The following is a 27,066-nucleotide window of genomic DNA, read 5'->3' on the forward strand; positions in this document are numbered from 1 at the left end:
GTCCTTGACAACCAGAGTAAGATTTTCTCTCTTTAAAAAGCTATTCCTTGGGTAACTCTTTTCTGTGCTGGTTTTTCTTTCTTTCTTTCTTTCTTTCTTTTTTTTTTTTTCAGTGTGTTAGATGTTTGCCGTTGGTGTGTGTTGGCAAAAACTTCTCTTTCCTCCTGCCTTTGTTTTGGAAAATTTACTTCTTTGCTGAGTTAACTGTTCCCAGACATTGTTCTTCAACTTCAGGGTTGAAACTTCTGCAGTAGCATTTTCTTTTTTAACTCGTTTCAGGGGAAAGAATCTTAGGATCAATTCACAGTTCGAATGGTGGACTTGGAGTTTTCAAGGCTGCTTAATGAAAGCTTATGAATGATAAAGAAGTTGAGGTTTGAAAGGGTTGTTATTGAATTTGATTCCTCTGGAGAAATCACTTGGCTATCAGCTCTTCAGCATCACAGGGGCAAGCAATATTGATTTTCTTCGTTTTTCCTTAGTGGGCACTGGCATCAGTACTAGCTTCTGTTGCTTATGAAGTCATATGCAGTCCTTTGGTGACAAGGTGTCTGTTAAAAGGAATCTCCTGCTCAGTCTTGATCTTTGGTATGAGCGTCTTAGCAACACTTCCCAGCCAGGATACTTAGGAGTAATTTGGTGAGAGAATGTATAGTCTGTTGTTAGATTGCTGTGGGTGCAGCAGTAAAAAGGTAGTAGCAAGCTGGCCTCTAGCAGAGTGCCATGGCCTTGGCACCATTGGCATTTTGGGCTGGATAATTCTTTGCCGTGTGGGCTGTCCTGTATATTGTAGGATGTTTAGCAGCATCTCTGTCCTCTACCAACTAGATACCAGTAGCACACTCCTCTCCATTGTGACAACCAAAAATATCTCCAGGCATGCCAAACATCCCTTAGGGGACAAAATCACCTTTCCCCCTTTTAGACCAGGGCTCTAAATTGATCCTGTGGTATGTTTGGAAAGGGAGCAAGAAGTCTCTGCTTCTGCAAGCAGATGGCCCTAGTGTGGGGAAGATGGGAATGATGCATTTAATACCAGGACAGATGGTCCTGCCCTGTACATTCCCATCAGAGCCCTTGCCTGCCATGGAAATTCCATCTCACAAATGGGTTTCTGTTTGTCCAGGTGACTGCACACACACACAGGGAAGAATTTGCCCTTTTCTCTGGATCTGCACACCTAGAAATCCAGCCTAGGGTCAGGCTCTCTTTTAAGTTGCCTGGGAACAACAGGTGCTTTCAGATGGCCCACTCCCCCAACCTGAGTTTTGTTGGCTTTTCTCTCTTTCCTTTTTTCTCCCTGCCTTTCTTCCCAGCCCCCTCTTTCTTTCTTCTAAGAGTGATGTGCTAGGCTGGGCATCTGGGGCCATGGGAGGACTGTGCTGAACTGAATGGGAATGTGGAAGGGGTTGTTTTCTTCTGAGGTCTCTAGAGAACACTTGAGCAGCATAAATGTATGGCATTTAGAACTCTCTGCTGACTCTGAGTCTCCTTGTTTTTTCTATCAGCTCCACCACCCATCTGCTCCTCTCACTTTCACTGAGAGGTAAATGCAGCCAGCAATCTCAGGTGGACCTGCCAGGACACAGGCTCTGCAAAGCCCACATCCTTACACATCGATGGAAACCACCATGCTTGTTTCCCTGCTTGTTGATTCATTATCTCAGTTTGGCATTTCCATGAGACTCATATTGGCAAAGTGCTGTTCAATCTCTAGCATTTCTCATACCCCAGCCTTTCAAAACTACATTAAAATGCCAGCATGTGAAACAGTTGAGACCCAGTGGGGTTAATCTGCTTGATGGAGGACTTGCCTCTTGTGGTCAGTTTGACTGAAAGTGCAGCTCCCAGGCCAAGCAGCCGTAGGCACAAGCAGAATAGGCTGTGGCCTCTGCACTGTACTTTGATCAGTGTCAAAACCCCTCTTCTCAAAAGTCTCTTCTGCATTCAGATGTGATACTGCCTACAATTCTTTGAGTTTTGCAGGAAGGTGGTGGGTGTTAAGTCCTACTTTCCACCATGGTGAGCCTGGCTTGTGGTGTCTTGTGTGAGGTGCTGGAGCCTGAATAGGCAAGGATCATCCCCATGGGGGCAGCCACGCTGGGGTGAGGGCAGTGGCAGTGGTGACATGGCAGGGGATGTCAGTCCTGGGCAGGGCAGGATATCTGCATGGGTGGTACAGGGAACAGATGCTGGGTGTTGGAGCTCCTGCAGTGTGAGGTCTGTGTCTCAGGGTAGGTGGCAGGGGCAGCACTGGTCCAACAGGAAGTAAAAGGGCCCAACAAAGTGAGCAGGGCATCTGTGCAGGGGCAGGGGAAGAGCAGTGGCAGACATAGGCAACCATTCATAGGTGGGTTGATCAAATGAGTAAATGCATAGAGGGCCACAGAAGCCAGGTTTCTCAGAGAAGGGAGTTACAAATATGGAGAGGGAGAAAACTCAAATGAATTCACTGGTGGTGGGTCAAAACTGGAGATATTGGTGTCAATTCATGATTATATGTATATATTTTATAAAGATATAAAAAGACATAGAAATACAGCTGTAGGTGTGTGTATGTATGACTATACATAAATGTATCTATGTACATATATTCCTTGGCCCTGCCACTGAGAGGGGCTGGGAGCAGCGACAGCCTCCTAGCAATGAGCACATTTTACACCCAGATCTTGGCTTCTAAATATAAGTATTTACTGAAAGGAACCAGGGCTCCTTGGAGAAATGGCTGATTCTAGGCACTGGTGCAGGGGACATACAAGATTATGGTAAAGTGTCCAGTTTTTTGTGTTGGAAGGCTATTAGGCATATTGGAGGAAGTGTGGACCAGCGGGGAAGGTTGGATTGCTGTTTTGGCCCACTGAGGCTGCTGTGCCACCATGAGGCCCCGTTGGAGATACCCAGGGCTGTTGGTTATATGGGTCTGACATGTTGGGGAGATGTGTGAGCTAAAGCTGTGCATTTGGATTTCATCAGCAAATGGTGATGGTTGAAACGGTGGGATTGAACAAGACCACCCAAGAAGAGTCTGTGGAGTAGGAAGGGAAGAGGGTCGAGAATGGAGCATACAGACTGGCCAACACGGCAAAACTCCGTTTCTACTAAAAATAGCAAAAAATTAGTCAGGTGTGGTGGTGGGTGCCTGTAGTCCCAGCTACTCAGGAGTCTGAGGCAGGAGAATCACTTGAACCTGGGAGGCGGAGGCTGAATTGAGCAGAGATGGCACCACTGCACTCCAGCCTGGGTGACAGAGTGAGACCGTGTCTCAAAAAAAAAAAAAAAAAAAAAACAAATAACAAAAAAAGAGAATGGAGCCTGGTGGAACTCCGAGGTGCAAAGGGCGGTGTAAGAACAGATCCAGCGAAGGAGACAGAAGAAGAACTGCAGGAAGGCAGGAGGAGAGCCAGAGGGAAGAAATATGCTAGGCTCTGGCATCATCTCAGAGACAGAGGCGAGGAGACGCGAAGTGGGGTTCCATAGCAACATTCATGCATCGGGGAGGGGCTCGAGCCCCAGATCTTGTCTCACCCCCTTCTGGAGGACTTGGCTGAGAGCGCTGCGCTGTTGAATGCACTGGCTCCTTTCTCTTATTTGTTCTGATGAAAGGACATGCCTGAATTGCCCCCTCTGACATCAATTATCTTTACCCATAATGGTGAAGCGTGGTGTCCTTCATCAATAGATGTGTTTATTGATAATAGTGATAGCTAGCAGCCACTCTGTTTCACAGAAGAAAGTGAAAACAGAGACAATATTTCTGAAAATAACTCATTCCTGTGTGTTTGTGTTGTTTTGGTTATGGGTTTGGTATTGGGTAGATGGTGCTATAATAAATAAAAATCCATTCTTTGATAAATAAGATCCATCCTTTGATAAATTAAAAACTCCATCTTTTAAGGATTTTAATTACTGACAACCCAGTTGATTGTGCGGTTGCTTCTGGTGACATAGAAGCCATTAATAAATGTTCTAGAAGTCCTAACAGCCCCATGAATGGGTGTGTGAACTTCACACATAGATGGACTGTTGACAATGAGCTGGTGTGTGTGTATGTTGGGTGGGGCAGGGGAGGGCTAGAAATAGCGCCAATTTGGACCTGGGGCAATCCAGGCTCTGCTGCTGCCTTTGTTACTAGGTATGTAACCTTGGACTAGTCCTGAGTTAATTTCCTCACCTGGAAAAACAAGGGGGTGGTTTGCAGTATCTGCATGATTTTTTCAAGCTCTAAGTCTTAATGATCAGCACAGGATGGTCTGACTTTACCAATAAGAAAGTGTTTTTAAGAAAACTCCAAGCCTCATCCTTTCATGTCTTTTATAAAATACTCCAGTTTCTGGGGAAAAATAATTTGTAACATATAACATATAACAAATTGCCATATTTACAAATGTTTCTTGCAGTTCAATAAAAGAAATGAACATAGAATATGAAAAAACAATCCATCAAAAAATACAAGTAACTGCTAACATAAAAGAATGTCCAACCTCATTAGGAATCAAATAAATGCAAATTAAAACAAGGTATCTTTTATCATCTATCAAATTTGGGAATTTAAGAAACTGAAGATGTTGTAGAAAAAGAAACATATATATGCTGTGAAAAAAATTTATATACTGTTGATGTTGGTATTAATATAATTGGCATGGTTATTTTGGATGACAGTTTGTTAATACACATTCAAATCTTGAAGAATGTTTATACCCTTTGGTCTAGCAATTCCACTTTTAGAAATATGTCCTAGGGGAATAATTAGAGATGTGCACAAAATTTGCATCCATAAATTCATTACGGTGCTTTGTTTTTAAAAATAGCGGTGAAAAATCAGAAGCAAATGGGTATGTCCAAGGCTAGGGGATTATTAAAAATAAATAATGAAAGCTGGGCACAGTGGCTCACGCCTGTAATCCCAGCACTGAGGGAGGCCAAGACAAGAGAATCAGTTGAGTCCAAGAGTTCGAGACCATCCTGGGCAACATGGCAAAACCCTGTCTCTACAAAAAATACAAAAAATTAGCTGGCATGGTGGCATGTGCTCTAGTCCCAGCTACCTGGGAGGCTCACTTAAGCCCAGGAGATTGAGGCTGCAGTGAGCGGTGATCTTGCCGCTGCACTCCAGCCTGGTTGACAGGGTGAGACCCTGTTTCAAAATTATAAATAAATAAATAAATAAATAAATCATGATACCTTCAGTTAGTGATACTGAAGTCATATTTTTAGAGTATATACTGACATGAGTAAATGTTTACAATATGATACTGAGTGAAAAAAAGGTAGAAGGAAAGGATACCAAAAGATTATAAAATGCAATCTCAATTTTAAAAACGAGTGTGTAAGACATTGAACAAAGACTAATGGAATATCCTAAATGTTGAATCAGGTTAATTTTTAATAGTAGTTGTATGTGTGGATTTTCTGAATTTTCTTCAATGAGCATATACTGCTTTAAAATTAGAAGAAAGGCGATAAACATTTAAAAGAAAATACCCCCATTTTGTGTTAAGATTAAAGAGGCTATAAAATGAGCCCTGCTGGGACTGTAACTGCCTAAAGGGTTCTTTTTGCCTGCTGCCCAGACAGAGCCGATTTATCAAGACAGGGGAACTGCAATAGAGAAAGAATTTGATTCATACAGAGCCAGCTAAACGAGAGACCAGAGTTTTACCACTCAAATCAGTCTCCCTGAAAATCAAGAGACTGGGTTTTTTTGTTTGTTTGTTTGTTTGTTTTTGAGATGGAGTCTTGATCTGTCACCCTGGCTGCAGTGCAGTGGCTCGATCTCAGCTCACTGCAAGCTCCGCCTCCCGGGTTCACGCCATTCTCCTGCCTCAGCCTCCCCAGCAGCTGGGACTACAGGTGCCCACCACCACCACGCCTGGCTAATTTTTCGGTATTTTTAGTAGAGACAGGGTTTCACCATGTTGGCCAAGATGGTCTTGATCTCCTGACCTTGTGATCCGCCCGCCTCAGCCTCCCAAAATGCTGGGATTACAGGCGTGAGCCACCGCCCCCAGCTGGAGACTGGGGTTTTTTTTAAGGATAATTTGGTGTGTATGGCACCAGGGAATGGGGAGTGCTGATTGGTCAGGTTGGAGGATGAAGTCACAGGAAGTTGAAGCAGTTTGTTTTTGCGGTCTTCTGTTTCTGGGTGGGATCACAGAACTGGTTGAGGCAGATTATCTATCTGAGTGGCACCAGCTGGTGCATCAGAATGCAGGGTCTGAAAAATATCTTGAGCACAAATAACAGGGTTTACACTAGTGATGTTATCCCTAGGAGCAATGGGGAGGTAGAGAATCTTGTGGCCTCTGGCTGCATGACTCCTAAACCATAATTTTGAATCTTGTGCCTAACTTGTTAGTCTTACAAAGGCATTCTGGTACCCAGGCAAGAAGTGGGTTTGTTTTGGGAAAGGGTTGTTATTGTCTTTGTTTCAAAGTTAAACTATAAACTAAGTTTCTCCCAAAGTTATTTCAGCCTATGCTCAGGAATGAACAAGGGCAGCTTAGAGTTTAGGAGCAAGATGGAATCAGTTAGGTGGGATCTCACACTGTCATAATTTTCTCACTGTTATAATTTTTGCAAAGGTGGTTTCAGGGTAATCATTTTTTTAGTGGCAGAGCTCTTTGAACAGGCAGGAGTGGTTTGATCAGCCCCTGCAGACTACTTCACAATGGACTACTTCACATGCAGAGACCACATAGTGGCAAAGTCACAACTAGAAATTAAACAAGTCTTTTTTTTTTTCTTTTTTGAGATGGAGTCTCACTCTGTTGGCCAGGCTAGAGTACAGTGGTGCGATCTCGGCTCACTGCATCCTCTGTCTCCCAGGTTCAAGTGGTTCTCCTACCTCTGCTTCCGAGTAGCTGGGATTATACAGGTACATGCCACCACGCCCGGCTAATTTTTGTATTTTTAGTAGAGACAGGGTTTTACCATGTTGGCCAGGCTGGTCTCGAACTCCTGACCTCAGGTAATTTGCCTGCCTCGGTCTCCCAAAGTGCTGGGATTACAAGTGTGAGCCACTCCACCCAGCCTAAACAAGTCTTAATAAAAAATATTCCCTACAATATGGTGACTTGAATTCCTTAAATAGGAAAGGTTAGAGGCAGACTAGATTAGAAAACTTAAGTATAGAGAGGCTATAAACGGTAAAGTCTTAAAAATAGGATTAGGCCCCAGGGTGTAGTGGAGAGAGCTCCAGGCTAAGATCAGGCACGCTGGGCCACAGGGCTTCTCAAACTGGTTGTGAAGGTTGGCCTGCCTCACAGGCTCTCCAGCAACCACTTACTGTCCTGTAAAGTTGAGGGGTTTGGTAGAACAGTGATTTCCAGACTACGACTCCTCCTCCTCCTCCTCCCTCCTCCTCCCTCCTCCTCCTTCTTCCTCCTCCTCCCTCCTCCTCCCTCCTCCTCCCTCCTCCTCCCTCCTCCTCCTTCTTCCTCCTCCTCCCTCCTCCTCCCTCTTCCTCCTCCTCCCTCCTCCTCCCTTCTCCTGCCTCTTCCTCCTCCTCCCTCCTCTTCCTTTTCACTCCTCCTCCTTCCTCTTCCTCCTCCTCCTTCCTCTTCCTCCTCCTCCCTCCTCTTCCTTTTCACTCCTCCTCCTTCCTCTTCCTCCTCCTCCTCCCTCCTCCTCCCTCCTCCTTCCTCTTCCTCCTCCTCCTCCCTCCTCCTCCCTCTTCCTCCTCCTCCCTCTTCCTCCTCCTCCCTCTTCCTCCTCCTCCCCCTTCCTCCTCCTCCCTCTTCCTCCTCCTCCCTCTTCCTCCTCCTCCCTCTTCCTTCTTCTCCCTCCTCCTCCCTCCTCCTCCCTCTTCCTCCTCCTTCTTCCTCCTCCTCCATCCTCCTCCCTCTTCGTCCTCCTCCGTCCTCCTCCCTCTTCCTCCTCCTCCCTCTTCGTCCTCCTCCTCCTTCCTTCTCCTTCTCCCTTCTTCTCCTTCCGCTTCTCCCTTCTTCTCCTTCTCCTCCCTTCTCCCTTCTTCTTTCTTCTTATTGTCTCAGCTCATGGTCAGAAGTCAAGTGACCTGGATTTCTGCCTGGCCAGCACTGTGACTAATAGGATCCACATAAGTTTCTGGGCACTACAGCCCTGCAGGACCCAGGGAGCACCGGACATACTGGAGCAAAGGCAGACGGTAGGCCCTTTGGGGCTGTGCAACACGGTGGCTCTGAGCCTGGCATGTTTTTTAATCCTTAGGTTTTTCCCTCTAAAAAGGGGGCAATGATGTCATCCTTATCAGCCTCCCAAGCTGATTTCAAGGCTCCAAAGCTAGGATGGAAGGAAAGGTGCTTTGGCCCCAAGAGCCCCACACCACGATATTCTCACAGTCTAACTTATTTCTTTCTCCCTAGACATCTCTTTTGTGAGAAGAAAGAGAGGAGGGAAGATGCTCTGTGATGCTGCCAGTAATGCTGACCAGTCGTGGTGCTGTCACTTCCTTGGCTGTCTTTGCAATCTGTTCCCAACTGAGGTTTCCGTTGCAGTGTAACTGACCACTCCAGGGGCCACTGAGGGCTGTCAGGATGAGCTATCCTTCCACCCCAGGCTGTCACTGCCAGGTAAACATGCATCCCTGCAAATGCAAGTGCTGTGTAAGAAAAATGATTGGTGGCCGGGTGTGGTGGCTGATGCCTGTAATCCCAGAACTTTGGGAGGCTGAGGCAGGAGGATGGCTTGAGCTCAGGAGTTTGAGACCAGCCTAGGCAACATGGTGAGACCCCATCTCTGTAAGAAATAAACAACAACAACAACAAAAATTAGCTGTCATGGTCGTGAGTGCCTGTAGTCCCAGCTACTCGGGAGGCTGAGGTGGGAGGATCACTTGAGCCCAGGAAGTCAAGGCTGCAGTGAGCTATGACTGCACCACTGCACTCCAGTTTGGGCAACAGAGCAAGACCCTGTTTCAAAAAAAAAAAAAAAAAAAGATAATGAGGCCGGGCGCGGTAGCTTACGCCTGTAATCCCAGCACTTTGGGAGGCTGAGGCGGGTGGATCACGAGGTCAGGAGTTCACGACCAGTCTGGCCAAGATGGTGAAACCTTGTCTCTACTAAAAATACAAAAATTAGCCTGGTCTGGTGGCAGGTGCCTGTATTCCCAGCTACTCAGGAGGCTGAGGCAGGAGAATCGCTTGAACCCAGGTGGGAGAGGTTGCAGTGAGATGAGATCGCGACACTGCAGTCCAGCCTGGGCGATAGAATGAGACTCCATCTCAAAAAATAATAATAATAAAAATGAAAAATATTTGGCATGTCTGGGCAGAGAGCCTCTGGTCCTAGAATTGCATTGACCCAGAGAGAAGTTACCCTACTGATGCACCCTGCAGTGCAAGTGCCTACCTCGTCTGTATGGCTTTCTGAGATCTCAATGTGTGGTCTCCTCTCTGCTGTTGGGGAAGGCTCACTGAGCCAACACTAAATTATTCTGAGCTAGACTGTTTTGTCAGCTAGCAGCAATTACCCTTCTACTCTCCTCACACTTCCCAACCTCAAATATCTCCGTCAGTCATCCATTGACAGAGATGAAGAATACACAAAATGACCAAGGAGCTGGGGGAGGAAAGGGCTGGGGTGACGGGTACGTAGGGCCGGCTGTTGTCAAGGCATTTCTCGCCATCTGCTATTTCACTTCAGAGACTGAAACTCAGTTGGTTGGATAAGACTGGGAATGTGATTTTTAGCAATGTGTTCATTTAAATAGAACCCCGCTATAAAAACAATTTGGAGGATTATGATTCGTTTTTAAATAAGAACTAGTTTTAATGGAATTTTTTATGTGCATTCCAATCACGACTAAAATCCGCATCATGATCAAAGTCTGCCTGAATACTACATGTGCTTCATGAGTTGTGCTCTAACCATTAGAAACCCATGTTTATTCAGTGTGAAGCCCTGCACTGAAAGTGGTGGTTTTCTCTCGTGGGGAAGCAGAGTGTATTCTTAGAACTGTTATAATGGGCTTTATTTCTTGAAACAGTTTGATAAGTATTTATTAAATGCCTACTGTGTGCAAGTGTTGGAGATTCAGACGCAAAAAGGATAAGGTCCTGGTTTCATGGAGTTTGCTGTTTAGTGGGTGTATTAGGTTGCTCTGACTGCCATAACAAAATACTATGGACTGGGTGACTTACACAACAGAAATTTATTTTCTGACAGTTCTGGAGGCCAGAAGTCCAAGATCGAGGCACCGTCAGGGCTGGTCTGGTGAGGGCTCTCTTCCTAGTTTGCAGAAGGCTGCCTTCTCCCTCTGTCCGTACATGGCTTTTCCTCTGTGCCCTCACAGAGAGAGAGATCTCTTATGTCTCTTCCCCTTCTTACAAGGACACCACTTCTATTGGATTAGAGCCCAACTCTTAGGACCTTATTTGGCCATAATTACCTCCCTAAAGGCCCTATCACCGAATAGAGTCACATTGAGGATTAGGACTTCAACATATGAATTTTGGAAAGGAACACAATTCCGCCCACAACAGTCAGTAAGACAGAATTTTAACTCTGAGGCCAGGCACAGTGGCTCTCACCTGCAATCCCAGCACTTTGGGAGGCCGAAGCAGGGGGATTGCTTGAGGTCAGGAGTTTGAGACCAGCCTGGCAACACTACAAAAAAATTAAAAACAAAATTAGCCAGGTGTGATGGTGCATGCCTGTTGTCCTAGCTGTAAAGGAGGCTGAGAGGGGAGGATTGCTTGGGCCCAGGCGTTTGAAGCTGCAGTGAGCTATGATTGCACCATTGTACTTTAGCCTGGTCAACAGAGTGAGACTATCTCTACAATTTTTTTTTAATTAAAAAATTTTAACTCTGCTCTGTTACAAGGAGAAATCTCTTGGGTATGAACATAGCAAGACCCCATCTCTACAAAAATAAAACTAAAACAAAAATGAGCCAGGTGTGGTGGCATGCACCTGTAGTCCCAGTGATTTGGGAAGCTGAGGCAGGAGTGTCACATGAGCCCAGGAGTTCAACCCGCAGTTAGTTATGAACACACAACTGCACTCTAGCCTGGGCAATAGGGCAAGACCCTATCTCTAAAAAAAAAAAAAAAAAAATTAAAGAAAGAAGATGCCATTTGAAACACCTTTCCAGCTGACTTTTGTGAATTTATTTGGAAACTTTTGGGGAAAAGAAGAAAAGTTGAATACAGAAATAGAAACTGGTATTGCAAAAGGAAAGGGTAGGACAGGCTGCTTGGGAGAATGGGTCATTGGTGAAAATAGAGCATACCTTGAATCTAGGATGAGCAAGCAGGGTGACAGAGAAGGGGAGGTGACCTGGGGTAACTGAGAGCTCTCTGCTCACAGCAAGAAGCTGCAGCTGAAGGATGTGGTCCATGAGAGATTCCAGGGCATGGACTGGAGGCAGAAAGAGGATCTTGTCAGTACCCTCAAAAACTCGGATTAGGTCCTGAATTTACATCTCTGGTCTTTGGTTTAGGTTTGTAATTAAAAGATGAAAGCACTTGGCTTCCTTGCATAAGCGACTTCAGTTTTGCCATGGCTGTCTACCTGTGTTGGCCAAAATGGGAGCACTGAGTCACATGAGGCTCCTGAGCATAGGGAACCAGGCTCATCGGAAGCCAGATGAACCCCAAGAGTGAAATACTCGCTGCATCTGGGGGACTTAATGCATGGAAAAGAACATGAAATACCTCATCCATATTTTTGGTATTGATGACGTGTTGAAATAATATTTTAAACACATTAGGCTAAATAAAGTACATGATTAAAATGGATTTTGCTGGTTTCTTTTTACTTTCTTTAATGTGGCTACTAGAACTTCACTTATACAGGTGGCCCACGTTGTGTTTCTGTTAGACGGCGCTGGTCAAGGCCCTTGTTACCCCTACCTTTTGTGTACTCTGAATTACTTTTCTTCCCTCTTTCCTCTCTCTCCAACACCAGCAGCAGCAGGAGCAATGAAACACCAGTCTCTGAAGTGCATGCTGGCCACTGTATCGCCTCCCATCCTCCTTGCTGTGGTCGCTTCAGACCCCTGGGCTGCTGTCCCAAATTCCTTGATGATTTTAGCACCTGGATTACAGCCACGTTTTCCAACAATGTTCCTGGTCTCCAACACTATTTCTCAGCGATTTGAGCATCTGTGGATAATTCTTCTAGCGCTGCAGCTCCAGGTTCTGCTCTCAGCTCAAATGATCTTATCCTCCACTCTCCCTCAGCCCTTCTTTTCCACAGTCACGCTCTGCACTTAATACTGATAACCCCAAAACTACACTGCCCCAAGCTCAGTTTTAAGCATCACGTTCTCCAGCCCTCACCTCCTCCTTCCCCTTCAGTGCCTTTAGTACGGGGACTTCAATGATTCCCTGACACTGCTGGGACCTCTGATATGTAGCTCCTATTTCCTGTTCACGTCTGTTACCTCCCTCGTGCCCTCATTTTTCTCCTAACCCCATTGGGCTCCAGAGTCCATCATCGTAGCCCTTTTCTTCTACATGCTTTGCTTCCTTTGACCCCCACTCTGTGTCGTACCCGCCTGGTAAACCCCAGCCCTGGTTAAATCCAACTCTCGCCTTTCTCCATGCTGGCACCTGGACAGCTGAGCTGAGCTGTAGAGAAGCACAGGTGAGGCTGAGTGGTCTCTCCCAGGTTCCCGAGCACTAACCTGGGCGGGCTCTAGGTTAGCCTGGCTGGAGATCCTGCACTTTGTGTATGTCCCTAGCCCTCTCTTTCCCTCATTTATTTCACATCGTGCCCTCTCTCCTTAAACCCTTAACATCTCCTCACTCTTAGCTGATGACCTTGCTCCTTACTTTGCTGTAAAAGAGATACTGTGTTTTCAGAAGACTACTTCTCGCCTTGGGCACTCCCACAACCACATCTACCCACCTCACCGGATCTGCAGCCACACAGCCTGCCTTCCCCTTCACCAGGTATAAATTATGCTCTGGCAAGGCCGCGACTCCACCCAGCTCTAGACCCCTACTTCCTGACTCCTCAATTGTTTGCTTTCTACTGGATACTTCTTATCCATTTATCACCTCTCAACCCCACAGCCCCCAAGAGAGTTGTCTACACTCACTGTCTCCACCTGTTCTCCCAGTCGCTCTAAACCACTTGCATCAGGCATTCATTTTGTCCAGTCTACTGAAAATACTCCTACCAAGGTCAGCAGTGGCTCCACTCCCATGGTCAATATCAAGTTCCAGGTCTCAGCCCACTTGAACTTGCAGTAGAATTTAGCCCAGTTGATTACATTTTCTTCCCCTGGAACTCGTTCTTACTTGGCCTCCTGGGAGCCCTTCTTCCCCAGTTGTTCTCCTGCCTCCCTGTCAGGTCATCCTCAGTTTCCTCTCCTTCTTCCTCCTCATCTCCCCAGCCTCTAACTTTGAAATGCCTCAAGGCCCAGTCCTTGAACCTCTTCTCCTTTTTAATGACCCATATTTCACGGATACTCTCATCCTCCCTCACAGATACCCTCATCTTGCCTCATGGCTTCAAATTCCACCTGTTTGCATACAACACCCACATTTATATGCCCAGGCTACAACTTTCCCCCGGCTCCTGAGGCTTCCCCGGACATGGCCTGGCTGCCTCACAGGCTTCTCGAACTCCACAGGCCCTGCTAACCTGCTTCACCTGCACCTGTCCATTCAGCAAATGGCTAAACACGTATTCTCTCTTTCTACCACAACACGTATCTCTTCCGTCAGTGAATCAAATCAAAGACCTCCCACCAGATAGTACTACCTCTGCCACAACCTGGTTTATGCTAACATCCTCCCTGTGTCTAGGCCAGTGCCTTCACGTCCCACCTGGCCTCCTCCTTCCTGCCATGGGCCCTAGAGTGTCACCTGAACACAGGGGCCATACCGAGGCTGTTCACGCCACAGTCCCCCAAGTTAACCACATTCCTCCTCTCAGAACCTCCTGTGGTTTATCGTCTCACTGGGAGTAAAAGCACCAGCCCGCGAAGCCCGTTTGGACCTGGTCGCCAAAGACCCCTGCCTTCAGCACCTGACTGTTCTCCTTTCCGGGCCGTTCCTGCCTCGCTGGCCTTTCTGCGGTTCTTCACTCCTGGCTGCCTCCTGCTTCTGGAACTTCGAACTTGCTGTTCCCTTTGCCTGGAATACTTTTCCCCCAAGAACCCGCAGGCCTTGGTCACCTACTTCCTTCGTGTCTTTGCCCAAGTGTGACCTCATGAGTGAGACTTTTCCCATCACTCTATGGACAATGGAACCCCCAGGTCCCTGCCACTCCTTTCCTTTAATGCCGCTTTACTTTTTTCCATAGCACTGTTCATGCACTGACGTCAGTTTGATTGTTGTTGCTGTTATTGTATTTTGCTTGACTGCCTCCCCACTGGAATACAGACTCCACCAGGCTGGCACTTTGTCTGTTTTATTTACTGCCATGTCCCAGTGCCTAGAACAGTGCCTGGTATGGGCTAAATGTGTGAGGGGAGAATTTGGGGAACATGGTGGTCTTACTTGCAAACTTCTAACAAGGCCTGGTCTCTACAGCAGGCCTTTGGTTAGCCATGACAGGGCATGCGAGCTCTCGTCCTGTGTGGGTTCTTATCCGGGTCTCTGTCTACTAATTATGAAGTAAAAGGAAGCTCTCCTCCAGTGAAAGTAATTTCCTGCGTCCCATTAGAACAGCTGAGGGAAATGTCAGTGGGATAGGCGTGATCGGGACCACGGAGGCAGGGTCCTCCTGGGTGCCTGGATCACATCGCTGGAAGGAAACACCTGTTTCGCCAACCCAAATGCTACCTGCTGGTCCAGGATCCAGGCCTGGCTGTACTGAGATCACAGCTCAGGGCCTGCACGTGCTGGGGCTCTGCTAACTCGATTCTAGAAATGTCTAATATCACCCGAGCCGTTCAAGTGCCACAAAATAACACATTTATGTATTATTCTGCTTCAGGTGAGCTCATGAGGAAAAGACAGGTATCTATTCACTAAAAATATTCTTTTGATTGGCTGGCACGGTGGCTTATGCCTGTAATCCCAGTACTTTGGGAGGCCGAGGCAGGTGGATCACCTGAGGTTGGGAGTTCAAGACCAGCCTCACCAACATGGTGAAACCCCATCTCTACTAAAATACAAAAAATTAGCCGGGCATTGTGGCACGTGCCTGTAGTCCCAGCTACTCAGGAAGCTGAGGCAGGAGAATTGCTTGAACCCGGGAGGCGGAGGTTGCAGTGAGCCAACATCTTGCCACTGCGCTCCAGCCTGGCGACAGAACAAGTCTCTGTCTCAAAAAAAAAAAAATTATTTTGATCAACTTCCTATGGACAAAGTTCAGAAAGCAAAGAACAATGTTTTACTACATACACATACACATGCATGCACACAAACTAGAAAAAAAAATTTTTGGGGTGCTTTGTCTGGCATCTGGCAATGGTGTTTCCTGCACCATCTGGCCTGTGGTCTGTGGGGATGTACATACGTCTTGTTAGGGCTCTCCATCCACTCCACACATCGATGGCTTGCCTGGCTTACGTAGTCTGAGCGGGTGCCCAGGTTTGTTGCAGATATTGAAGCCGTGTAAAATAAATGCCTTTTGATTGTTCACACTTTAAGCAATATTGGTACAATATTAAACCCATTGTCCCAGGCACTCCCTCTCCTTACTGCTTATGGCACTTCATGTATTAAAAAATGACAATGGCAACATTGCCCAGACATGCGTTTTGTCATCAAGTCTTAATGCAGTCAACCTGGTCCCTCAGGCAAATGAATGGAGGCACAGAAGGTGAAATGATTTTCAAAATGCCATTAGGAAAGCTCGGGCCAGAACTGGAAATGGGTCCTGCACAGGGCACTCGGCCACTCTTGCCTGGCCATCTCCTTTTTGGCACTAAGCCACAAGAACACAATGATATAGAATGAATGGTTATCACTGGGGATCCAGAAGGGTCGTTCAATCAGTTCTGTCTCTTATCAGGTCTAAGTTCCTTTCTTATCAGGTCCTAAAGGCCTAATCTTATCATTGTGACAAAGATAACTGTAGAGTCTGCTAAACTTTTTTGTAATAACATGAAGATTGTGATTTATAGCTGAATTTCTCCCTTTTATTCCAATTCAACAATTTTCATGGCTTTTTGTGTTTGTTTTGCTTTGGACATATTTACAGAAAATTACCTGAAGAGTTCCAGCCTGAGGCCTCCTCATGGATGGGTCAAACGTGACATCATTTGTTGTTGAGGAACCCACGAATATCTCAACTGGCACGAACGCCTCGGTCGGGAATGCACATCGGCAAATCCCCATCGTGCACTGGGTCATTATGAGCATCTCCCCAGTGGGGTTTGTTGAGAATGGGATTCTCCTCTGGTTCCTGTGCTTCCGGATGAGAAGAAATCCCTTCACTGTCTACATTACCCACTTGTCTATTGCAGACATCTCACTGCTCTTCTGTATTTTCATCTTGTCTATCGACTATGCTTTAGATTATGAGCTTTCTTCTGGCCATTACTATACAATTGTCACATTATCAGTGACTTTTCTGTTTGGCTACAACACGGGCCTCTATCTGCTGACGGCCATTAGCGTGGAGAGGTGCCTGTCAGTCCTTTACCCCATCTGGTACCGATGCCATCGCCCCAAGTACCAGTCAGCGTTGGTCTGTGCCCTTCTGTGGGCTCTTTCTTGCTTGGTGACCACCATGGAGTATGTCATGTGCATCGACAGAGAAGAAGAGAGTCACTCTCGAAGTGACTGCCGGGCAGTCATCATCTTTATAGCCGTCCTGAGCTTCCTGGTCTTCATGCCCCTCATGCTGGTGTCCAGCACCATCTTGGTCGTGAAGATCCGGAAGAACACGTGGGCTTCCCATTCCTCCAAGCTTTACATAGTCATCATGGTCACCATCATTATATTCCTCATCTTCGCCATGCCCATGAGACTCCTTTACCTGCTGTACTATGAGTATTGGTCGACCTTTGGGAACCTACACCACATTTCCCTGCTCTTCTCCACAATCAACAGTAGCGCCAACCCTTTCATTTACTTCTTTGTGGGAAGCAGTAAGAAGAAGAGATTCAAGGAGTCCTTAAAAGTTGTTCTGACCAGGGCTTTCAAAGATGAAATGCAACCTCGGCGCCAAGAAGACAATTGTAATACAGTCACAGTTGAGACTGTCGTCTAAGAACTGTGAGGGAAGTTGTGGATAAAAATGGTGGAACACAGGTCATTTTTAGTTTGTGCTTGGAATATAACTTAAGTATCTCCTAAATGTGATACAGAAGGACATCTCATCCCATATGCATGAGATACTAATTAATGATGAAATTGAACTCTGTACTGTATCTTCTGGAAATGACCTGTCATTTCTGTACTTGACAAAGACTCTTTCTATTTCTTTCAGCTCTTTTGGCAGCATCTTACCGTGAACCATAAAAATGACTCTAGCAGGAAGATTTACAGATGTGTACTGGACAAGGTAACAAAAGTATTTGTTGGAACTTGAGGAGGCAGCTTGATGTAGCAGGAAGAACAAGGGTCGCTTCCTGTGTGACCTCAGGCAAGTTGTTAAACCTCTCAGAGCCTCATTTTCTCACTCATAAAATGGTCGCGGCAATAGTCTATACCTCCTTGGTCTGCTGTGAGGATGAAATGAGAAGATGAGGCTTGTAAAGCACCTGGCACATTGTGGATGTTCAACAAATATCAGTCTCTCCTTACTCCCTTCAATGGTAGACAAGATATAAATTTTTGTTTTGTAAAGCACACACACAAACATACACACAGCTCTATCGTGTACAGAAGTTATTATGTGTTTTTACATGTTGAATGTAAATTTACGAAGGTCTTCTCTTTGCTTGCAGCATGAAAGCTTTTCATGGCATTACGCCTCTATTGAAAAACATCGTGGATGTTATGATCTAACCAGCCATGTGCTAGTGCATCATTTCAGGTTGTGAAGAAAAACATTTGGCCACCAGTAGAGGAGTGGTGGCTTACCTTCCCTCTGTGGGAATACTAGATGAAATGAAAGTCTGTGTTTTGAAATCCTTTGATTGCATAAACATTTTTATGAATGGAGTTGAATTTATGACTTCCTGGGGGTGACTGGGACCCTCCTCCCCCATGAAGAGGTGGGTTATTTATAGCCAGAGTTCTCAGCTGCAGCCAAGTGCGGGTCTCTGCACCTGTCTGCCTCCTCTCCTCCTGAGGCTTTTTTTTTTTTTTTTTTTTTTTTTTTTTTTTTTAATCACACCTGGAAGGAGGCTCAGTGGCAAGGGCTAATGAAAATGTGGTCACATCCTGGAGGACTCTGATATTTTTGCTCATGACAGATGCTTGCATGACTTCCTCAGCATCTTTACTCAGCACTCCAGGGTGGGCTCTGCCTCTTGCCTGCCATGAGTTGCCCTCCAGACACGGCACGTCCTGGCTTTTAGCTGTGAAGCCTGTCGCATAGCTATGTTTATTTCCTGTCCCTTCTAGGAGTTCCACAAAAGGGCAATATGTCACATGATTCTACAGGTTGTAAAATGTTCAAGTCCATAGAAATGAGCCAGATAGTATTTATTTTAAGCATTTGCTCTTTAAAAGGTCAGAGAGGCAGTGATGAAACGGTTCTCTGTTGCTGCTGGTCCTTCCCCATCCTCTTCCTTTCTCAAAAGAAATGATGCGGGGCAGCTTAGCTGGGGGAGAGGAGTCTGTCCCCTCGAGCAAGGACCCCACTGCCAGCCAAGCTTGGATGCAGGAGGCTTTTCAGTGGGTGACGACATCTGATTCAGAAACAAGGCAGCTTTGCTTTCAGGAGCCCAGATGGGGTGTGGAGCAATGACATTTAGAATGATCTTGTTTTTGGTTGAAAACAGAGCATTTTCCCTGGGAAAGAACAGAATATGGAGATCAGAGCAACTCCCCTCTGTTTCCTGTCCTTTCCTGTGTGGGCTGTGTGCCGGCCTCTGGGGTAGGGAAAGGGGGCCAACCTCGTCTCATCTGTAAGGGGATCTTAGTCTCAAAGGGGACCCTAAAGACTATCAGATACAAAGAATTTCTACTTAAGGAAAATATGGTGAACTAATAGAAAGCCCCTATTTATTGTTTTTCTGCAGATAAAGTGGGGAAATCAAATGCAATAGTGAATATAAAAATTATTCTAACCTTTTAAAATGATGCCTTACCAAGAGGTAGGATTCAGAGTTTGGCAGGGTTACAAAGACTAATTTTTTTCTCTCTTCCCCAAACCCATTCCCAAAGTGAAATGTAAGGTTAAAACTAAAACAAGAAGATTTACATAAATTTGCAAATATGTAGAGAATACTAAATCATTTGTACCCTTTAGGCATTCAGACAATTTGCCTAAGTCATCGTAGGTTACTAGGTGCCACTTCCGAGAATTCCCTGGGGATGGGGAGGAGATTGTTTGGATAATGCCTGTCCTAACTGAACGGGAAGGGTTTGTAGCATTCCTACTACAAAGATTCATGCACAGCCTTCTCTGCAGAACACCATGATGTGGACAAGGCAAAGATGGGGAAATGGAAGCTGCTGTCCTGTGTCATAGGAGAGACACCGCATAACTATAACGCCAGGCTGCACACAAGTTTGTTTGACAAGTGTTAGGAACAAAATTGTGTGGCAGAGGTCACCGCAGCAGGGGGCTCTTCCTGCCACCCCATACTGCGTGCAGCCTCTTCTGTTCCCTCCCCTGCCCACTGGGGTTTCTCCTCAGCACTCGTCATGCCGTATATCGATTTGCTTGTTTGCTCGTTCTCTGACTCTTCACGCTAGACTATAAGCTCCTTGAGGCCAGGGACGTAGCTTTGCTCACTGCTGTAGCTCCAGCTTATTTGCTGTGGTGGTCGAATCCACTGCACCTCTCTCTGGGCTGTTTCCCTTGCACATATAAATAGACTCAAATTGCTTCCACCTAACCAGGAGCCATTCCTTGACCCACAGTCCTTTCCAGTTTCTATCTCCCGTCCCTCCCTCTCTTCCAAACCACCTTCTGGAAAGGCTCTTCCACACTCACTGTCCTGACTCTTGCCACAATTCAGCCCTCAACATGCTACCATTTGTCTTGCAGCCTGACCGTCATAGAGAGATTGGTCCAGACAGGAAGGTGAGTAACTTCCACACTGCCAATCTGATGGGCTGTTTTCTACCTATGCCTTTTGTGGCATTTAATACCCACAGTCTTCCTGAAATTATCTCTTTTCTTGGATTCTAGTTTGCTACATTTTTCTCCAGCTCTCTTTTTTGAATCCTATCTTCCTGATTGGATTCTTCTCACTTCTTTCCTCCCTCTTCTACTGTTCCTCCCTTAAATGGACACATTTTCCATAGTTCAGTGGCTGGGCCTCCGCTCTCCTCTCTCTGAGAACTCTCCCTGGATCCTGATCCATAATCACCTGCTTATTAATGAACCTCAAATATACATTTGCTGACCAGAACCCTTTGCTGGGCTCCAGTCCTGTGTGTCCAACCATCTAATGGACTTTTTGACCCAATGTCCTACAGGTGCTTGTAACCCATTCATTTCCCCACCATTTCTTTTTTCTTTTCTTTTCTTTCTTTTTTTTTTTTTTTTTTTGAGACACAGTCTTGCTCTGTTGCCCCAGCTGGAGTGCAGTGGCGTGATCTCAGCTCACTGCAATCTCCACCTCCCAGGTTCAAGCAATTCTCCTTCCTCAGCCTCCCAAGTAGCTGGGATTACAGGTGTGAGCCACTGCGCTGGGCCTGCCCCTATTCTTTTTTCAGTGAAGGACACCGCTTGTCACCCTGTGCCCCTTGCTATGCTATTCCCTTTGCACAGATGGCTCTACCTTTTTTAAATCTAGCAAACTCCATTTATCCATCTACGTCCAGCTCAAGCATTAGAGACTCAGGAGAGCCTCTGGAAGCTGAGTTCCTGGATAACCGTGCCATGCATTTTCTTTCCCAGACTTTCCACATCTTTCCCTTCCTCACTCTCAGTAAATGATGGCTGGCTCCCCTTTACACAAGGGGAATAGAAGCAACTGGAAGAACCCTTCCAGACATCCCCGCCGTCCCCTCTGCTCACCTAGCTACATCTCCTGCATATTGGCCTCTCCCCTGTGTGCTCAGGGGGAACTCAGTATGCCCCTCCCTGGCTAAGGTGACACCCTAGCTAAGATGCTCCAGCCCCTTCCCCTGTTGCCTGCCCGATGGCATTTCTCCAGCAATTTTCCCTCTCTGTCCTGCACATCAATTTCAGTCCAGGATAAGGGAGGACAGAATTTTCAGGAAGCAGGATGGAGGAGGGTTGGTGAACAGCACCACTGGCCTTGACTAGCCTGCTCCCTGCCACACATACTGGTTGTTTCTCTGGAGACAGCATTGTATGCACTGAGATGAGCAACTGGAGAGCCACCAGCAGCCATCTCCTCCCTTTGTGCCTCACAGCTCCAGTGACTGATGGAGATGGAGATGGGATCATTGGCTGCCTTCATGGAGTTGTTTAAGGAGCACTTAGAAGATGCTTTATGGGTGTCCCTACAATTTCACCATTAGAAGAGTAGTTCCGTTAGGTTGAAATTTGTCTTTTTACTCAACCTCTTCTTAAATTAGAAATCACCCCTGGAAAGGAAAACACATCAAGTCATACATACTTTTTCCTGTGCTTTTTCTCATGGAGAGGAGCAGCACAAGACAAGACACCCGGCTGTTCAGGCTGCTGAATGAGATGGTGAGGAGTGGGTGGTAGAAGTGAAGAAAGGAGGAGGTGGGAGCAATCACGTATTTGCTTGCTTGACTCCACAAACAGGAAGCTTCTTTTCTCTTTACCTAACATTTGACTGTTTAACTTTGCAAGGTTATGTGGGAAACAAAAATCCTCGATATGAAAACATTAGCAAATGTATCACTTATAAAATGGGTACCATCAGGCCTCCCCCTGCTTAGCACCACAGTCTCTCTCGCTGCCTCATCTACAGTTTTGTGGATCAGTCTTGTAATGCCTCAGAGTCAATGTGCAAACTGTCCTCGAACTTTCATTGATGATCTTGACAAACATTCAGGATTCAGTGAAGTTGGTAAGAGAGGTGTCACAGAACTGCTAAAATACACTTCAACTATTGATAAAAGAGCATGGAGAAGAGCTAGACCGGTTAGCAGCTGAATCAGAGGAAAATAAACAAGGATGATGATGAGATGGGAGCTTCCAAAAAGAAGCATTTTAATATCAAATGTTGAAGAGAGGCTCTTGGGAAAACTGCTGAAGTCTTTAGATATTTTTGCAAAAATTACCCACTTTCTGATATTCAGCAAAAGTAACCATTAAGTAAAGACAGAAAAATTGGCCGGGTACAGTGGCTCATGCATTTAATCCCAGCACTTTAGGAGGCTGAGGTGAGCAGATCACCTGAGGTCAGGAGTTTGAGACCAGCCTGGCCAACATGGTGAAACCCCATCTCTACTGAAAATACAAAAATTAGCTGGGTGTGGTGGCGAGCGCCTGTAATCCCAGCTACTTGGGAGGCTGAGGCAGGAGAATTGCTTGAACCTGGGAGGCGGAGGTTGCAGTAAGCTGAGATTGCACCACTGCTCTCCAGCCTGGGTGATGGAGTGAGACTCCGTCTCAAAAAAAAGAAAAATTATGCCAAAAAATTAAGTATTTTTGTGGCTTAAAAGAACAATGTATTGTCATTTCTCAAGTCTCCATGGGTTGATTGAGCTCAGTCCCTCATTTGGCGTCTCTTGTAGTTGTAGTGAGTTGTTGGCTGAGGCAGAAGCCACCTGAAGGCTTGTCTAGGCAGGGCAATCGAGGTGGCTGGTCATTCCTGGGGCTCAGCTGGAAAGGTGGACCAGAGTTCCTACCCAAGGCCCTTTGATGTGGTTTGGGTTTCTTACAACATGGTGATTGTGTTCTGGAAGGAAGTCTCCTGAGACTTAGCTTTTCCTGAAGGCCAAAAATCAGCTACTGGGGTCTCATTTGCTTAAAATTATTGGCATGTTGTTGAAATTATAATGAGTTTTAGTAAAGCACAATTAAAACAATTTTCATGATTTTAATTTCACTTTTGTCATGATTTTCTATGAAACTGTGGTCCTCATTTTAACAAGATTCCTTTTTAACAATCTTTTACTAAAACCAATCATTCATGGATAAGGAGATCCTCTTACACTAATTATTTAAATGTGTACATATACATGTTAATACAAAGGGTTGAATTGTTAAAGCAAATTCAGAGTGACTTACAGATCTTACCCAACATGAAACTAATGATTCAAATGATAAGAGGCAAGTGCCAGGCACAAATGAAACACTCTTTTCTGGAGGAGACCAACAGTTTTAATTGTTTCTGGGGTTTTTTGGGTCAAATTTCTCATTTTGTTTCTAGATTGTTTTCCAAATGTCATTTAGTTTTCTATCTGTACTTTTTGTGATTCCCTGAACTTCTTTAGGAGGATTATTCTGATTTCTCTGTCAGACATTTCGGAGATCTTCAATTCTTCTGGGTCCATTGCTACAGCTTTGTTATCTCTTTTGATGGTGTCGTTTTCCCCTGAGTTTTCACAGTCCTTGCACTTCATGTCGATCCCCGTGCAATTGAGAAGATAGTCACCTCTGACAGTTTTTCAAGTGTTCTTTGGTGGTGTCAGAGCTTTGCTACTTAGTATTGGAACTTAAACTCTGGTCTGTTGTTTCTTCCTGTTCTGAGTGAGACTTGCAGTGAGCACTGGAACTTAAACATTGCCCTGGAACTATATTGCTGCTCTGTCAACATTTCCCAGTTCAGGGAAGATGTAAGTGAGTGTCAGAACTTAATCTTGAGCTTTTTGTTGTTTCCAGGCCAGGGGAGGGCTCTCGAGTATACCTAGGCTCTGTGGAAAATGCAGCCAGGGATTTGGACCTCCATGTGGATTGTGCCAGCCAGTCCCTTCACCATGGTGTCCCCACTGATCAGAGCTCAGAGTGCACCAGTGCACCAGTTGCTGCAATCAGTGCTTGGCTTTTTGTCCCCAGTTCACCCCAGGTCATTCAGCTATCCTGGCATACTCAGTGGTTCCTGTGGGATGGGGCCAGAGTGGGTGTCCCATGAAGATGACCAGATCAGTGGGGAGATAAAATGCTCACCTCTAATTCTCTCCTGTCACCTTGGAAACCGTGGATCTAGAGACATTCTCTGAGTGACATTATGCCAGCTGGGAGTGGTGGCACAGTATGAATTGATTGTTTTTCTCTTACCAGTTCTGGCTTCTTTCAATTCTGTGGACCCAGGGGGTTTCTCAGCTTCTCCCCAAAGTTCTGGTGAATTCAGGGTGGTGTTCTTGTCTTTGAATAGTTGGAATATATTTCTGTGGGGGGAATGGTTCCAGAGAATCTTCTATTCTGCCATCTTGTTGAGCCCCCCCAAAATGTCCCCTTCTCATACATTGGCACACACTTAAGTTTTACATTGACTGATGAGTTTTGAGCAACGTATACAAAGAAACATTGTTCTCAAAGGAAACTTGTGAAGTTTGGGGTACCTCCATTTTGCACATTGTTCATTACACAGGTAGAATATACTTACGTGACTACCCATACCCTTTCTCCAGCCTCTCTGCCCCATAAATCTATAAATCCCAAATTTATTTATAATAAACAATCTTGACAGATTAGGTATATCCTGCTGGAAATAGGACTAGTTCACTGAGTATAATGTTTCTACAGAGCAGTCTGATTGAGGTCTTCAGCATCTTTGCAAGGTGCCCTGGTTGAGGTTATTGTTCCTGCAGGCATTGCTGTGGGGAAGGAGTGATTCGCAGGCTTGATGCTAACATTCCCTGTATGGTACCTTTTGGCCAACACCAGCCTGTCAACACCTGAGGCAGAGGCCTCCGGAATGAGAAAACAGGACTAGAAGCCTGACTGTCTACTTAGTAGCTTGGCAAGTGTCAACAAGTTAATCTCTGTGACTGGTGACTTAGTTGGAGTTCCACCCAAAGCAGATCCTGAGACAAGGATTTAGTGCAAGTAATTCATGTGGCCGTCATCCAGAGGAGCATGGGAGAGAGTGGAGAATTTAGACAGGGAAAGGAGGAAGTTAGCAAAGGGTGAATGAAGGAGAACAAGGGTCCAGGACAGTGAGGTCCCACCTCAGAACTGCCCTCCTGGAAGGGCGAAAGAGCCGTGGCGCTGACCCCCACCTCCTGCCCCTCAATAGGGAGCATCACTCCCCGACGTCAACTCCCAGCTCTTCCTGGCCTGCCCTGTGCTCAGGCCGAGCATGGCCCAAAGCAGGGAATATGTCTAGGCAGAGCGACACAGGGAGCCATGGGCAGGTACAGGATCTACCTGCAAGTGACCACAGGGGTGGCTTCAGGGCTGACCAATGGCATCTGCTATCATGGAATTAAAGTAACGTACCCCACAAAGTAGCTGTGCCAAGTAAGTGAAATAACGCACAAGGAAATTCTGTGTAAACTTTCAAGCATCAAGCAAATATTAGTTGTTTCTTGAGGATATTATGCAAAGTGAAATAAGCCAGGCCCGGAAGGACAAAGACTGTATGATTCCACTCATATGAGGGGCTTAGAGTTGTCAGATTCATAGAGACAGAAGGTAGAATGGTGGTGGCCAGGGGCTGGAGGGAGGGGGGAGTGGGGAGTTAGTGTTTAGTAGGAACTGAATTTCAGTTTGAGGAGATGAAAATGTTCTGGAGATCTATTGCACAACAATGGGCATGTAGCTAACCCCACTGTACTGTATTCTTAAAAATGTTTCAGATGGTAAATTTTATGTTATGTATATTTTACCGCAATAAAAAAAGTGAGTTGTTGTACTTCCAAGGCACTCGGTGTGTTTTTCAGGATGCTGGGCAGCACATGGTCCCGAGACAGGCACCAAGTCAATACTTGGGGGATGAAGGATGAAGACAAACCTCCTCTTCATCTTCACTCCAGTGAGTGGAGCACTGGCACTGTTGCCAGCGAGGGGCAAAGACACGAGGCCAATTCAACAACCCACCTCAAACCTGTATTTCCAAGTGAGTGCAGACTCCCCTGATTCCAATGAAGCTGCTGTCGAGGGCCGGATAGCAGCCACTCTTGGCTTTGCGGGCCGTACAGTCTGTGCTGCAATGACAACTCTGTGGGTGTGTGAAAGCAGACAGTGCTTAGATGAACGAGGATGGCTGCACGCCAACAAATTCATTATGGACACTAAAAATTGAATTTCATGTAATTTTCATGTCATAGAAATTCTTTCTTTTCCCTTTCAACCATTTAAAAATGTAAAAAAACTATTCTCAGCTTGTGGGTTTTACAAAAACAGGTGGTAGCCAGATTTGGTAGTGGCCGGACTTTGCCACCTCCAGCCTGGAGTGTTTTGGGAATTCCCCGTTCTGAAATGTTCTCCAATGTGGCTGCAGCACGTCCATTTGACAATCCTGACCTCAGTGGTGGCAAATCGTCCTTGTTTCCTGGTGGATTTAACTTTGCAGAAGGACCAGCAGACATCCTGACCCGTCCATCCTGATGGATGAGATTGGTGTAAAGTTGAGAAATTCTGTTTTGGATTAATCACAAGGTGATTTAAAAAATGAGAGATTTTCTGTAGTAAGTACATTGGCTGTAAATAGAATTCCAATTCTACATGCTCAGGGACCATTTTGTTCACTTGTATCAAACCATATTCTCTGGATTCAGAGGGAATTATTGGAACTTTTCAGATATCAGGAATAAAATGTTCATGCACGAGAATTTTGTGTTGGGCTTTTAGAAGGATAAGGATCTCACATATGGCTTCTGGGTACAGCATGAATAAAACGTAGTTGCTAACAAATTAAAAACCAGAACGTTCCTCATATTGGGTTGATTAGCACTTGCAGGTTCTGTACCATCACTATCCTCAACAAGGAACATAAGCCTTGTCCCAAGTCGCAGGATAAATATTTCAGGAACTCAGTTGCAAAGGTCAGTATTACGTTGATTTATTGATGTGTGCTTTTAATCAAATGTACCCTTTAGAATTAGTTGCCCTTAGGCAAATGTCAAAAGCTCAAAACATTCCTTAAAACACTTAAAACAAAATAACGACACAATAAAACATCATTAAAAATCCTTCCGGCTCATTAGCTCTAGTTGAAGATGGTTGAATGTTTATGAGAATTGAATCGAGCCACTGAGCACTTCCTGTCTTTCTTCTTCCAAG

The 27,066-nt window shown here is 45.7% G+C and overlaps 1 protein-coding gene across 1 annotated transcript; it reads left to right on the forward strand.

Annotated features, from left to right (window-relative positions):
* On the forward strand, window positions 1-26,615 carry MAS1 (MAS1 proto-oncogene, G protein-coupled receptor). The gene is made up of 3 exons (XM_054493070.2): window positions 1-16; window positions 8,343-8,549; window positions 16,084-26,615. Exon 3 carries the CDS (start codon window positions 16,120-16,122, stop codon window positions 17,095-17,097), a length of 978 nt encoding a protein of 325 aa, XP_054349045.2. The 5' UTR covers window positions 1-16; window positions 8,343-8,549; window positions 16,084-16,119; the 3' UTR covers window positions 17,098-26,615.
* Window positions 26,616-27,066: the final 451 nt, after the last annotated feature.

The sequence above is a fragment of the Pongo pygmaeus genome, chromosome 5 (assembly GCF_028885625.2).
Source record: "Pongo pygmaeus isolate AG05252 chromosome 5, NHGRI_mPonPyg2-v2.0_pri, whole genome shotgun sequence".
Taxonomy (NCBI): Eukaryota; Metazoa; Chordata; class Mammalia; order Primates; family Hominidae; genus Pongo; species Pongo pygmaeus.

What these genes read in the sequence shown, in the direction of transcription:
- MAS1 (XM_054493070.2), top strand. Translation starts at nt 16,120, where the DNA reads ATGGATGGGTCAAACGTGACATCATTTGTTGTTGAGGAACCCACGAAT.